Source organism: Cupressus sempervirens, chromosome 6 (assembly GCF_028749045.1).
Source record: "Cupressus sempervirens isolate cs-2001-9-10 chromosome 6, ASM2874904v1, whole genome shotgun sequence".
In the NCBI taxonomy this organism is placed as follows: domain Eukaryota; kingdom Viridiplantae; phylum Streptophyta; class Pinopsida; order Cupressales; family Cupressaceae; genus Cupressus; species Cupressus sempervirens.
The window spans coordinates 173,068,008-173,083,105 of record NC_143123.1 but is presented as its reverse complement, the minus strand read 5'-3'; the positions used below and the strand labels follow the sequence as shown (position 1 = coordinate 173,083,105).

At 36.1% G+C, this 15,098-nt stretch overlaps 1 protein-coding gene across 17 annotated transcripts in view; it reads right to left on the bottom strand.

Annotated features, from left to right (window-relative positions):
* The window catches only part of LOC149551807 (Thioredoxin superfamily protein), a 132,764-nt gene that overhangs the window by 66,782 nt on the left and 50,884 nt on the right, over positions 1-15,098 (bottom strand). For 10 of the 17 annotated variants that reach the window (XM_089787294.1, XM_089787293.1, XM_089787306.1 and 7 more), the window contains exons 5-6: positions 6,374-6,443; positions 4,667-4,708 (exon numbers count right to left, since the gene is read on the bottom strand). In XM_089787294.1, the coding sequence (XP_089643420.1) occupies positions 4,667-4,708; positions 6,374-6,443 (112 nt within the window). The remainder of the gene's footprint in view (positions 1-4,666; positions 4,709-6,373; positions 6,444-15,098) is intronic. The other 7 variants (XM_089787296.1, XM_089787295.1, XM_089787308.1 and 4 more) reach the window with 1 other exon arrangement.

Sequence of the window (15,098 nt, the reverse complement as noted above, 5' to 3'; positions counted from 1 at the left end):
GATAGAGGGAAGAACTTTGCGTGTTTTGATACTCCCTTCAAAATGAATAGAACATTATCATTCTGATCTGCTTATTTTCTCAATTGCCCTAAGATTAGTTTAGTTACTATGTTATTCTATTACGTGCTCCATCAGTTATAATAGATAGTTAAATGAATTATGTAGATGATTATACTATGTAATAGGGGTATCATTGAGATGCATAGCGTTTGAGGTTCATGGAAATCATTAACCAGGTATTCATAAGAAATTTACGTAGATTTTGATGATCTTGCAATAGTTGTTTTTGTTGAGCATGATGCATAATATGATGATAAGTTAATATCATTAAGAATTAAAACACCAATCCTATAAGACTCCATAGTAAGACTTAAACCAACAAGTAAGTTTCAAAATGCATATAAAGAGGCCTGTAGTAGCACATATATCATTCTGGAAATTATATGGCAAACACAAATATAGTTGATACTATTACAGACTAATAAAATAATAGACCCTCAATGAAATAAAACTAATACTTTATAAAAAATCTAAATATCCTAGCTAACTAATATCTTTTCTTACCATATAAACTTTAAGCCTTAAATGTCTTGCATCCACTTGACGCCAGCTCTTAGGAAGGTTATGGTTAGTCTTTTTGTAAAGTAGAAGACGTTAGTCTTGGGTGACGTCACCCTATACACCACTTCTTGACTTTGTGCAGGGGTCGATTCTCTTTTGGGGAATGCGCTGAATTTTTTTGTTTAGTGTTGAGAGCTGTTGTTGGTGTGACGTGGGTAGTTGCGCAGGGGGTCTTGTTTCATTTAAGTGCTATTGCCCTTTTTCCTATTGGTCACCCTTATCCTCTGCAGTGGTCAGCGCTTGGAAAGCGCACGGGATTTGAGTGGTCGATGTGACATGTTGGAGGGAGTAAGGTAGGATGTGAGGGGTGAATAGGTAGGTTAGCGCTAGGTTTGGGATGGTATAGGTTTGCTTTGTCATGTTAGTAGTTTCATTAATAAAGTTTTTTTTAAGGTTTTAGATTAGTTAGAATTTAGTTCTAGTTAAATGATAGTTAGATCATTTTAAATTTAGTTTTGTATATGTTATATTTTGCTAGTTACTTTTTATTATTTGTTCATAGTTTTAGTAAGTTAGTTGTAAATTAAGTTAGTTTAGTATTAGATTATTTTTAAGTGTAATATAGTTTGGATTTTAAATTAGTTAGTATATATATATATATATATATTTTAATCTTAGTTGCAAATATAGTTTTAATTTAGTGATGATTGAATTTGGTATTTGATTTATGATTGTATTTGAATTATATTAAAAAGTTTAGTTTTGTTATGAATTAAGTATCATGTTAAATTAATATTAATTTATAGGTTCTATCATCATTTAAATTAGTGTAACTTTAGTTCTATACTAACATGATTTTTTAACTAGTTTAAATGTATTATTGAGTTAATTTTAGTTAGGTTAAATGTTAGATTTATTAATGTTATTAAAGTAATTTTTATATATAAAAAAAATGGATTGATTGATTTATTAGTTTAAATGTTACAAATTAATATTAATGGTAAATTTCACGTGAGACCCATAAGAAGAATTAAAATTGTTTTTCTTTAATATTCGATGGAATTTTTGTTTTATTTTATTATTCAATTAGAAATGTAAGAACGTAACCAATGATCGATATTAATCTTATAACGAAAGTTCTGATCTTAACAATGTATTCCTCCACAAGAGTTATAAACTTATGATGTAATGAAGAGAATCTTTTCTTGAAATGTGATCGCAAACTTATCAACTTGAGCATTATAATAATTATTAATTTAAAAAAAAAAATTGTGTGTTTTTGCCCCATAGTTTGGGCATGACAATCGGTTCCTTGAACCTATATCTAAAACCATACCCTAATTGGCAACTTAGTGTTGGGAGGTCGGTGCCTCCATCCACTCTAGGTTGGTGCCTCTGTCATGTGTTTTAACCGCCTCCCATGGATCCTTGTCTTTGGCTGTTGTAATGTTCATTAACAGCTCGAGCTTTTGGTGTAATGGCAGCAATGATTCCAACAAGTGGTGTCAGAGCGTTGGGTTACGGGTTCAAATCCCTCGGGTCATGCTGAGGGGGGATTGTTGGGAGGTCAGTGCCTCCATCCCCTCTAGGTTGGTGCCTTTGTCCAGCATAGAGGCGGATTTTTGACATGTGCTTAACCACCTCCCATGGATCCTTGTCTCTAGCTGTTGTATTGTTCATTGACAGCTAGAGCTTTTGGTGTAACGGCAGCAGTGATTCCAACACTTAGATCTTCACTATTCATCAAGTTATCAAGGCATGGCCTAGTTTTTTCTACTAGCAAGTGTCCACAAATCATTCATGGATGAGGAAAGGTAACTATGATCAATCGATCTTTTGAGAGCTTTCAAAAGCAAGGTCAAGGCCAAGGAAATAGTTTATAGCTCTTTGGCATTTTGTTTGAGCAAAACTAATGCGAGTGCCAGTGCCACAAGAGAAAGAACATCAAACAGTTACTTCATTACAAATAGATATAAGGAGTATGCATTCATCTCAAGGAAGTGTTGCATCTTTCAAGTGGTGCTCCATATTTTAAACTTTGATTCTAGTGGCAACAGTGTAAAGTAGTACCAAAGTGTCTAAAGCCTTAGAGATTCATTCTAAGATTCGGAGATGGAACAAGGTAAGCGTGTTGCTACTTTCCAATACCATTGCTAGTTATAAATGGTGACTTAGATGTCAATGTCATATCCAAATTGGAACCACCATAGACAATTAAAGTTTAAATTATGTTCCATGCTTCAAGCCGCCTAGCCAAACCAAAAGCACAACTTAAGCAATTGGAGGACAAGACCAACAAGGTATGAATAAGATCATGTTTAATGGGTCAAAGTCACATTTTTACAATGGTTGAACCAATCTCAACATGTGACTTAAGTGGTGAATGACTTAAGAAAACACAATTGGCAATTAAAGTGATAGGAAACAAAGAAAATGCACATTTTAAGTGGTGAGGACACAAAGAAATCATGACAAGAGTAGCAATATTATAAAAAATGCACGACCAACAGACTAAGTGAAAAAAGTTTAAGTATTGCATTTTGTAGGTGGTCGTGCCACTCTAAAACTGAGATTCAACTAGCTATGATGGTTAGAGAGTGCAACATTGCAAATACTATGTCAAGTCATGCTTTCTCAGTGGTAATGCAACTCTAAAAATGTGAAAATACTAGTGATAGAGGCAGAAAAATGTAACTAGCTAAAAAAGTCTAATAACAAAAGTTAAAATGAACACCACTAAAGGTGTGATAAGTTGCCAATGGTTAATAAAAGCACCAAAGTTTGAAGATTCAAAAGTAAAAAGTGACCACTCATAAACGGCCTTTGAAATAGGTGACTTGATCAAGGGAAATACATAGTTTAAAGCAATTAGATAGAAATGTCAGGTATTCATTGATTCAGGAGTCAAGATTACAAGAAGAAAGGAAAGGAAAGCCTATTTTAAGCTATTTCAAGTATCTATTGCCTCTTTTTAGAAAGATAGCAGACGGTTAATTTAAAAGCGGCTTTAAAACATTGTTTTATATTATTTTTCCCTAGAAGCTTGTCTAACAGTGCTTATAAATGTCTTTCGCACACATAGAAAAATTGTGTTCAACCTATACTACAAATATTCCATTCAAGTTGAACAGTTTAGATTATTTTGGTGTAGGTGTGAGAATACGTCAAGCTATTGATAAAGAAGATCCACGTTTAAGTGTATTTTGTATTCCATCTCTTGGAGTAGTTTTATACCATGTTACTAGGAACGCATCTCTAGGTCTACAATCCGCGTAAATATTACAAGTGTTGGCAGCGGCTCAACATCCCTTGTGAAATGGTTTACCTCTTTTGTCTTCTAGAAGTCTAGTGGTTGTAGCGGGCATTGATAGGTCAATCTTTTGGTGCAACAAAAACCCTAACAATTAACAAATGGTATCAAAGCTTGGTCACATGTTCGAACCCTTGCAGGCTGCGGCAAGTAATGTTAGGAGGGGGATTGTTGGTAGCGGGCCAACGTCCCTCACTAGATTCACGAGATGGTTTAACAGCCTCCTATGTCTTCTATAAGTCCAGTGGTTGTACTAGGCATTGACAGGTCGATCTTTTGGTGCAACAGCAACCCTAGCGGTTAACAAGCAATTAGGCAAACAATATCAGCCAATTATATCACATCAGGCCCTTCAAATAAAGAACTATTTTCCTAAATAAAATAGCCCTATCATTTTTAATTATACAACCCATATAATGTTTGGGACATTTTATTTCCAGAACTATCCCAAATGAAATCCACCTAAGTCAAAACAAAGCTCTGCAATGATTTAAAGCTGGGCATGCCAAAGGCTTCAATATTTGTTCAAAGACTGCGAGACTGAATACAGATTCAGAAAGTTGTATGCAGATGATCAATAGACATGCTTTCTATCATAAGATTGAGAAAGTCAGTTGCCACTGAAAACTTTAAAGATTAAACAAATATTTATTAACTATGGAGATTCCTTCTCGCAGGGGAGACTAAGACAAAAGTGAATATTGCACATTATAATTACTTAACTAATATTAACCCTTGAAAATAGGATGGACTCTTGCAAAAAGATAAAGTGTATTAGAAAAGTTCACTACATACCTTGCCCATTGTAGGGTGGTTGCTGAAATAGCAAAAATATAACTGCAACACAAACTACGGGTTAGAAACAATTCGAGAAATAGTTATTCACAGAAGCAGCATACCATGCTCTAGTTAGAGCAAAAGAGAAAGGATGGTACTGTTCAAAAATAAAAGTATGTGAACCCAAGGAGGGAGGTGATGATTCCCATTTGAAAACAAAACCCAAGAGATTTTGGAACTACAACAAAAGAGTAAACAAATAGATAACAATATAATAGATTCAAATGGCTTGAATATATGAAGCTGCTTTATGCGCATGATCAAGATAAACATAGACCGTCAATAATCAATGCAATCACTTTAACTTTTCACAATTGAAGATATCAGGAAAGGGGATAAAAAGGATGGCAGGAGGAATTCAAACATTTAAAGTGGGATGTAGAGGTTCTCACACCTTGTATCAGGTGCATCTTCAATAAGATTACACTATAAGGCTTCCCGAAAGATTGGATGACTAGTGTTGTTATCCGCCTATATAAAGTGGGGACACTAATAATCCACCAAATTACCGCAAAAGTTTGATGGTCCCTTACTAATCATAGGCTGTTGGTATATTGTATCATGTCTGTGTTTGATAATTTCTACCCTTATTATGCAATCAGTTTGATGTCGGAGTTCATTGGTTGTTGATTACAAAAGATAGTTAATACTTTTAACAGATATTTCTTAGTTTCTAATTGTCATCTATAACATCTCTGACTTCTTCGCAATTTTGTCTCTCCCAGAGATTTCACAAAATTGAAATACTTGGCTGGACACAATGTCAAAAGGGTAATGCATTACAACCATGTAAGAATATGACAGAGATTATGTCAGAAATTTGAAACAATTATTACAGTTGCAAATTTTTGTATCACCTTTTCCCATATTATTTGTGTCTTCATCTAAAATAAGCTCAAAAATAACTGCTAGCAATAATAAATGAAACAATCGAACTGAAGGTCAAATAAGTTACCACAAATTAGGGCCCTCTATGACTGGATACCATCCATCATATTAAGGTTTGCTTCATCTAGACTTCCAGTTAAATTGTGTGCCTCTACATATTTATGTTTCAATCCCTTGAGATGTACGATGCCGCTCATTTATATTTGGCATTAGCATCTCTGATAAGGAAAACTCCATAGAATGTGCAATTCAATCTATCTTGGAATCCCTGGATTAACCATACACAGTACAAAAGTTGTACAGAAACCTACTGTATTTGCAATATAACCTTTTGCTATGCTCACAGAATAGCTAGTGTTAATCCTCCTCGTCATGAAAACTATCCTCACAAATTATCAATTAAATGTGCTCTTTGGGCCATGGTTTTGGATGTTAAACTGCAACAACCAGTGTGAGTTCATCTATAAAGCTTAAAAGTTGATGGCATGTTATTATCTGACAGAGCTCTGCAGAGCTCCAAGTATAACTTCCTGCATGCAAAACCAGCATCATCTTGCATATGTCATAAAAATGGCTTCTTGCAGCTCACAGTTTACTTCTGTGTTTTCAGCAATCCTAGATATTGCATCCAGACCCATCCGAAAAGTTGGTAAATGAGATGTAGCTAGAAGAATATTTTTAAATTTTAGACAAGAAAACAATAAAATGCAATGCCAAAGTTATCACTAAAGCTTAATAGATATTTATTCAAAACAATTTAGAGCAGAAAGATAGTACCTGTGAACACCACTATATACCAAACAGCCAAACGTCGCTCTAATATGGATGCAAGCATTATCAAAATTCCCTGCAAAGCAAAACACCTAAACATCAGCAGATTTACTTAAGTAACTTGAACAAAATGAATTGTAACTGCAACTTACTAACAGAAATTGTAATGTCTCCTCCTTAGACAGTTCAGTTGTCAATGGAGGTTGGCCTATAATATGGGTTCCCATAGGTCCAGCAGAGTGAACAGGGGACTCATATAGAATTTGTTGAGCTACGCAGGGGCTTCATAAGTCGGTTGAGACATTCAAGAGAGTCTTCTAAATTTTAGGAGGGATTCTTGTCTATTAGAAAGTGACGGTTTACCGAAACACATCGGGAAACCGCTGACATTAGTTTTGAGACTTTAGTTGCAGTTTCTATTTTTTAGAGAGGGTCCCAATTTTATTAGGGGGAGAGTGTGTGTTAGCCTGCAGTGACCAGACAACATCTCTGGACTGGTATCAACATTTGAAGTCTAGATGGTGAATTTATAAATAAATATGAAAATATTTAAGTATTCACTTTAATATCTTAGTATTAATGAGTCATAAGGGATGACCCAGGAAAAATAATGAAGCAATAATAAAATAATCCCCTTCGCACATTTTCCCTAGGAAAATAAGCAGTGAAACACAGGGACTAGCACCCCCTCCCAAACCTTGAGGTACCCATCCCCAAGACATCCCCACACCGGGTACTTGGAGTACCCGAGTACCCCCACCTCCATCGTTCTGCAACCATGCCGACACTGGGATGGGTACTTGAATTTCTATTTGAATTTTGATACTTGAATGTTACTATTGGGTATGTACTATGTTACTATGTTGAATGTTCCATGGTTCTTGTTTCATGTTGTAATTTTCCTACATTCAAGTATTTTAATTTGGTATGTTATACTGAAACATCATATTATAACTAGCATTTCAAGTTCTATATGTTTAGCTTAAAGCACCCCTTCATGCCCCGTTGTCCCCTCGCTTCTGTCCCTTGGCCATTCGCCTGCCATCCCAAAGTTGAGGCCCATTGTCCCCTCATCCTGAAAACTCGTCCCCACATACCCCAGCACTGGTTTTACACTGCAAATAAGCTGAGTTACAACTTTAAAAATATTTTCTTAATTGTCATGAAGAATAACCCCTCAAGGTTCGATTTTATAAGGGAATGTATTAATTTATGATATTCAATAAAAAATCATGAGAAAGCCCGAGAAAATTTTGTTCTTTCTTGGAGGGAAAAGAAAAGTGAAATAAAAGAACAATGTGGGAGCCATTTGGACATATTCAGGTTATTATTTTCACATCAGCATATTGTAGTTTGAGATCTGTAAAGGGTTTGGCATCAATTTTAGAAAAGTATTTCTTTGTATCAGTTTAGCCTGTGCAGGATTTAGTTTCAAATCACAGATCGATGGATGAGAGAGTTTTTAATCATTTATTGGACATTTAGGACCAGACATAAAGCCCAGGCAAGGGCCACGTCCCTCCTCTAGCTGGACGTGGGTTTCTGCAAGCAGTGAACAGCAAAAATATGGATTCTCGGATCAGCATCAGAATTTCGGTAATTTGGCATCTCAGATTAGAGCCAAGACAGCACTCAGTTTACAGCCATGTGATGAGAACCCTAGCCGTACCATTCCCAGCCTGTAGACAGCAGTTGGAAGTTTGCACGACAAACAATGTCCCTCTGTTTTGCTGTACAGATCTGATTTAGACCATTTCCTCGTAAGATCTGAAAATGATCATTTGAATTAAGAATTTTGATTTATTTTCTTGTTCAGTGCAAGCATTTCTTGTAGTTTTCTTTGTCAGTAATTTATTTATTTTCAGCATTGTATTCTTTTCATCAAAAAACCCATAAAATCACAAAAAACAAAAAAGCAGAAAAAGAACAAAAATTGAGATATCAGCCAACAAATGAGAGTTTGCAAATTTTCCATTCTGAAGGTGGCCATTATAGTGTTATCAGAGCACAAATATTCCTGCCATCCTCTGAATAGAAATATAAACCATTCGTGAGTGAACAGCCATATCAGACTTTCACCAGGAGAGCGAATCACACTCAGTGGCAACCACCATTGTTTACTGAAGGTGAAACACCATCCAGTATTCTTAGTCATCAGAGGTCAGACTTAAGTGATAGATAGAAATACATATGCTATGATTGAGAAGGAAGGCTAGGTCCATTAGTCATAGTATCAGGATTGAGAGTAAATTTGACACTATGATGGATATGATGTCTCAATTGTTGGGACAAATGGTTAAGCAGAATTGGTTGCGCAAGAGTTGTCTCAACGCACTACCTATACAGGCAAGACTAGAAGGCCACAGGATGAGCACACTACAACTTCTAGTTCAGTTTCCTGGACTCAATAATCTATTTTCAATCAGCAGGAGGAATCATCTGCTTGACAGGGACGAGGGCTTGCACTACAGATTTCAGTGGCAAAGAAGATATAATGCCATTATACAGAATATATGACCTTACGACTAGAGGTCAAGGATTTATTGACCCTCGCTCCGTTCATTGAATAGAAAAGGCAATGGGTTGGTTGAGTAGGTAGAGCAGATCATAGGGCTATACAGGGTAACACAGATTTCAAGTAAGTTGTGGACCAATTGACCTTGCCAGATATTGATGGAGGAGATCTATGTACAGCTCGTGTGTGGGTGCAAAAACTAGACAACTACCTCTATTTGAGGCCCATGTTATAGGAAGGGACGATTAAGTTCGCTACTTTTTACCTAGATGGTGTGGCACATGAGTGGTGGTACCATGGGTTGAGTAGTTTGGGGCACCGCTATATTACCTCCTATAATGAGTTCACTATTAGACTCATCAAGCAATTTGATCGAAAGGAATCGGAGATGTATTTCAGAGAGCTTGCACAGCTCAAGCAGAATGGATCCTTAGAGGCTTACATTTCTGAGTTCCAAGAGTTGTCAGTGATGATGACAGATATCTCAGAGAGGAGATTGGCAGTTCTATTTGTAAAGGGGCCCATGTATCCTTTGTGCAGTTGGGTTAGAGCATTTGATCCACCTACATTGCAATATGCCATGAAGAAGGTTAGAAATATGGAGCATGTTGATTCAACAATCAAAACTTCTTCCAAGCCTTTTCCTAGTAATAAGGACAGAAAACCATTTCATAAAGTTTCAGAATAGAAAATGAAACACTCCAAGAAACCAAGTGAGGAGTCTTAAATATGATTAAAGATGCGGAAATTTGTGCTTCAAATGCAATTAACCATTGGATCCCAAAAACTAGAGCCCAAAAACTATTAAAAAACCAGCAATAATAAAGAGATAAAACTGAAATAAAGAACACCAGAAATATCCTGGGAAAACCCTTCGAGAATGAAGGGAAAAACCCAGCCACAAAACACAAAATATCTTTATTGATAATGAAATGTTCAAGTGTACAATGCTTATCACATGATGTGAATATATAACAATAAAAGAGACTCTTCATATTCTAACCGAAGGTCTCTTGAGTTTCTCATAACTCCTATAATTAAATAAGACTCTTTGAATATTCATGCCTCAATGCATGTGAATAAAATATGTCATTTACATTTATAATATTACAAATTAAACTTTAAGTGTCCTTTTCAGCTGAAGATGACAATAACAGTAATAACGTTCATATTTCCAGAGATAAAGATCTCTATCGCAGCTACTATCTTCAACACTCCCTCTTAGCCAGAGAGAGATCTTTAGCACACAAAACTGCAAACAAAATGTTAATGATAAAATCTTACAATATATTCTATAAGATTCATGAAAACCTGTAACAATCACATTCATGGAATCAGTCACATTCATGGAATCACTCAGCATGGAACCCTGTAACAATTAATCACATTCATGGAATCACTCAACATGAAACTTGTAACAATCAATCATATTCATGGAATCACTCAACATGTAAAGATTTGCAAGACTCACAGCTAAGCCTTTGTTCACGAACTCTCTCAACGTGAACTGTCATGGAATCTCTCAACATGACATCCAACTCCCATCGCGGAATCTCTCAACGTGATGACATCATGGACTCTCTCAACATGATATTCACTATCGCATAGTGAAAGAGTTATCATAGCTGATCTTACAATCTCATTTATTTACCCAAGAATAGAAATGAACATTATAAAAACTTAGTTCTATTTAAGTCTCAAATTTTACAACTACCATAAGTATCACAAGCATATATGAGAGTGAAGGGGATTCCATAGACACTCCCTCTTAATTATGAAGCTTCCCTCTGAAGTGAAAAAATTCCCTCTAAAGCTCAACATCTCCCTCTGGAGCTATAATCCTTATCTTGTTGCATCCTGCAACCAGGAGAAATTATTATAATCAACCATCAATACTAAACATAATCAACATCACAATAATATTAAAGTCATTATGAAGATAACAAAGAAAACCTCCCTCAAAAATCATAAGCTCCCTCTGACACTTATATATGCAGCAGATGTACATTCTAGTTGCTTTCATAGAACCACTACATGAAATAAACCAAGCATATTGTTCGACAACCTGAAAAGACTCCCTCTAAAGCTGAAAAGACTGCCTCTGAAAATGATCTTTTATTTTTATTTTTTAAATAAAGATATGCATTAATCTCTCATCACTTCATTGCTCTTTCGTATGGAAATTTACCAAAGTTTTCAAGCAAGATATCCTCACGCAGGACACCTGACATTTTACGATATCAACTTCTTGATCTACACATCCAATTACATGCACTACACGAGCTCTTGTCGAGCCCCACATGCTATTTCCAGTTATATAATAAGAATTCAAGAAAATAAAAAACTTATCTTTGATTGCCTGATTGTATAAAATCATAATGTTGCAGTTACCTGACATCCAACAACTTCAACCAACCTCTGTGATGGTGACTCCATGGATGTGAGTTCTACTCCTCAAAAACATCCTCTCTACGCTGGTCTGAAAGTCTTACTCAAAGACACGACTCTTGCTGAGATCAATGTAACTCTTCTCCTTATCAACACGGAGCACCATGACGGGCTTCTACCTTCCCACTTTTATGAGGCTGCTCATGCTCCAAATGTGCCGCTGCGACAGCTACGAGAATAATATCACAACGATGTCCACTTCCGAGTAATGAGATTCATACATCCAGCACTCTAAATTAGGCGTAGTTGCCATTGCTAGACTTCAAACCTTACAACCCTCTAAATCGCCAAAATCTGCTAACTTGCCTTCTTGAAATGGATTGAATGATGCTCTACTCCTTTTTCAAACTCAATATTTATTTTTCCTTTCCTCTTTCTCTTACACGAATACAATCAATGTGAATAGCTATGACGACATGAACTGACGAAGAGAAAAATATTTAATAAAATATTAAATTGTCGCTCTACTAAGACCAAATGCCAGATAAATGCACCATGAGTAACAAAAAATAATTGGCATGAAGAGATAATAACAAAGAAAAACGGTGACATCCACGATAGGAGTATGGCCCGTTAAAAAATAAAAATAAAAATAAATGAACCATTACCAATCTTTAGAATTAACTCCCGTGAATATCAAAACTGAAGGGAATGACACATGGACATACAAGATGAATTTTGATAGAGGGGAGTGCCAGCTAAAGAAACGTATATCATAAAAATAAAGGAATACTTATCTTTGAGATGATAGCATCTAATCTGGTTGTGCCGCTAGTTTGTATGTATCGCTCCAAAAACAGGTAAAAGCGGGCTTTCGAAGAGACCAAGTCCCAAAGCTTCCAACAAAAGCTCACTTCCATCGGCCATATATTTAGCCACTAAATACATTAAATAACCATAAGTCAGACGCAGAAACAAATTTCCAAGAGCATTCATAGTGCAAGGCATGAATCTGTAAGTTTCATCACAGCTGCTACTCTCCAGATCTCTCACTTTCCAACTAGAGATCAGTTGGTCAACATATTTTGAAATCCCCCAGATCGATCTTAGACAAAAAAAAAAACAATCAGTTTCAAATCTACGAACACATTTCGTGGTACACGCTTCATAGATCCCATAGAATAAAATGTGATATTTTTTTTAATGAACTTTTGACGGTAAGAAAGGCCCTTGAATGAGAATAACAGTGGATTCTAATCTTGATGTTTCCAATAAATAAAACACAAATGAAACTGCCTAGACTAGGGCTCAAACACGAAAATCTGCAGACAATTATTGACTTCTGAGACACTACAAAAATTATATGACATAGATTACAATATTTGCAAATAATAGGTTCCTGCAATAAACACTTAAGACTTGCTTTCCATTTCCAGAGATTCATACTAGTGACGCCAATTGAATCCTTAAAGTATATAAATATACTCTCAGCTACTCAGAACATTGATACTACTATATTGTTGTATAAGCTGGCTCTGATACCATGTTGAAACTAGAGCCCAAAAACTATGAAATAACCAGCAATAATAAAGAGATAAAACTGAAATAAAGAACACCAAAAATATCCTGGGAAAACCCTTCGAGAATGAAGGAAAAAACCCAGCCACACAACACAAAATATCTTTATTGATAATGAAATGTTCAAGTGTACAATGCTTATCGCATGATGTGAATAGATAACAATAGAAGAGACTCTTCATATTCTAACCGAAGGTCTCTTGAGTTTCTCATAACTCCTATAATTAAATAAGACTCTTCGAATATTCATGCCTCAATGCATGTGAATAACACATGTCATTTACATTAATAATATTACAAATTAAACTTTCAGTGTCCTTTTCAGCTGAAGATGACAATAACGGTAATAACGTTCATATTTCTAGAGATAAAGATCTCTATCGTAGCTACTATCTTCAACATGATCCACCTACATTGCAATATGCCATGAAGAAGGTTAGAAATATGGAGCATTTTGATTCAACAATCAAAACTTCTTCCAAGCCTTTTCCTAGTAATAAGGACAAAAAACCATTTCATAAAGTTTCAGAATAGCAAATGAAACACTCCAAGAAACCAAGTGAGGAGTCTTAAATATGATTAAAGATGCGGAAATTTGTGCTTCAAATGCAATTAACCATTGGATCCCAAGCATAAGTGTTCTTCAACGGGAAAAGCAAACAAGATGGAATACCCATCAGTGAATGATGTTAATTCTGTGATTTTAAATCTGCATTTAAGACTTGTGACAGTGAGGGAGGGAGTGCATGTGAGGGGTCTGTAAAGGAGCAAGAGGATGAGAAACCCATGGCACACCTTTCTAGCATCCAAAAAGAGGGATCAAATGGGATGAGAGAGTCTTAGAAGGGCACCAAGCGATACCTTACTTGATATAGGTGTGATACTAAATTTCATTGACAAGGGGCTCATGAATAGGTGTGGACTTTAGATAGACAAGTTCCAAAGGTGAGTTGCGGATGGATATATTCTCACATGTACCAAAAGGATTCTCAAACTCTCCTTGAGGTTGAACGATTATGAGTTTCAGGCTTATTATTGTGTTATTGGCTTGGGTGAGATGGATATCATCCTAGTGACGAAATGGCTTAATATGGTTCAATAGTTTTCATATGCACACTATGAAGATGAGGTTTGAGGCAAATGGAAGGAAGCACATATTGAGAGACTTGACAGATGAGAGAATCCACGCTGTATCCTTGAGGAAAAAGAGGTTGATTAGACATGAGCAAGTAGAGTGGGCAACAGAGTGCATTTTGATGCCTACCGCAAAAGAGTTGCAAAATCATGACTACCATTCATAGGTTCATAAGATCCTAACTAAACACAATAAGGAGTTTAATGAAATGCCACCAGGTAGACATCCAAACAAGGGCATTAAGCACATCATTGAGTTAGAGGTGGGTGCAAAACCCATCATCATCACCTCATATAGACAACCCAAGAAGCTCAAAGACTAGATAGAGAAGACAAGTGAGAGTTGATTGATATGGGGCATATTTGGCCTAGCAAGAGTCCATTTGCATCTGAAGTTGTATTGGTTATGAATAAAGATGGAATTCTTCACATGTCCATTAACTACCATGCTCTAAATAAGAAGACAATTGAGAACAAGAATCCCATCCCATAACTTGCATAGATGAGTTGATTGATGAGTTGCATGAGGCTTGTTACCTCACCAAGATTGACTTGAGATCTACTTACCATCAGATATGGATGAGGGAGGAGGATACGAGAAGACATCATTTAGATGTCACTGTGGGTATTTCGAGTTCCTAGTTATGTTATTCAGCCTAACAAATGTGCCAGCCACATTTCAGTCTTGTATGAACAAGGTGTTTTAGCATTAGTTGTGGAGGTTTGTTTTGATCTTCTTCAATAATATTTTGACATTTAATCAGACTTGTGGGGAGCACCTAAAACACCTAGAGGAGGTACTAGACATTTTGGAGAGGAAGTCCTTGTATGCCAAGGAGTAAGTGCAAGTTTAGGATGACAAATTTGCTCTATTCAGGGCATCTTATCAGTTCAGACGGAGTCAAGTTGATCTGGAGAAAATTCAAGCTATCGCGGATTGGTCCCCACCCAAGAATCTCACCCATCTTAAGGAATTCTTTTGGGTTGAGTGATTCTCTAGACACTTTGTCAAGGGGTTTTCACAATGGGCAGCACCTCTCACAAATTTGACAAAGAAAGGGACTTTCATTTAAATTGAGCAAGAACAGCAGTGTCTTGATCAACTTAAGCAGTTAA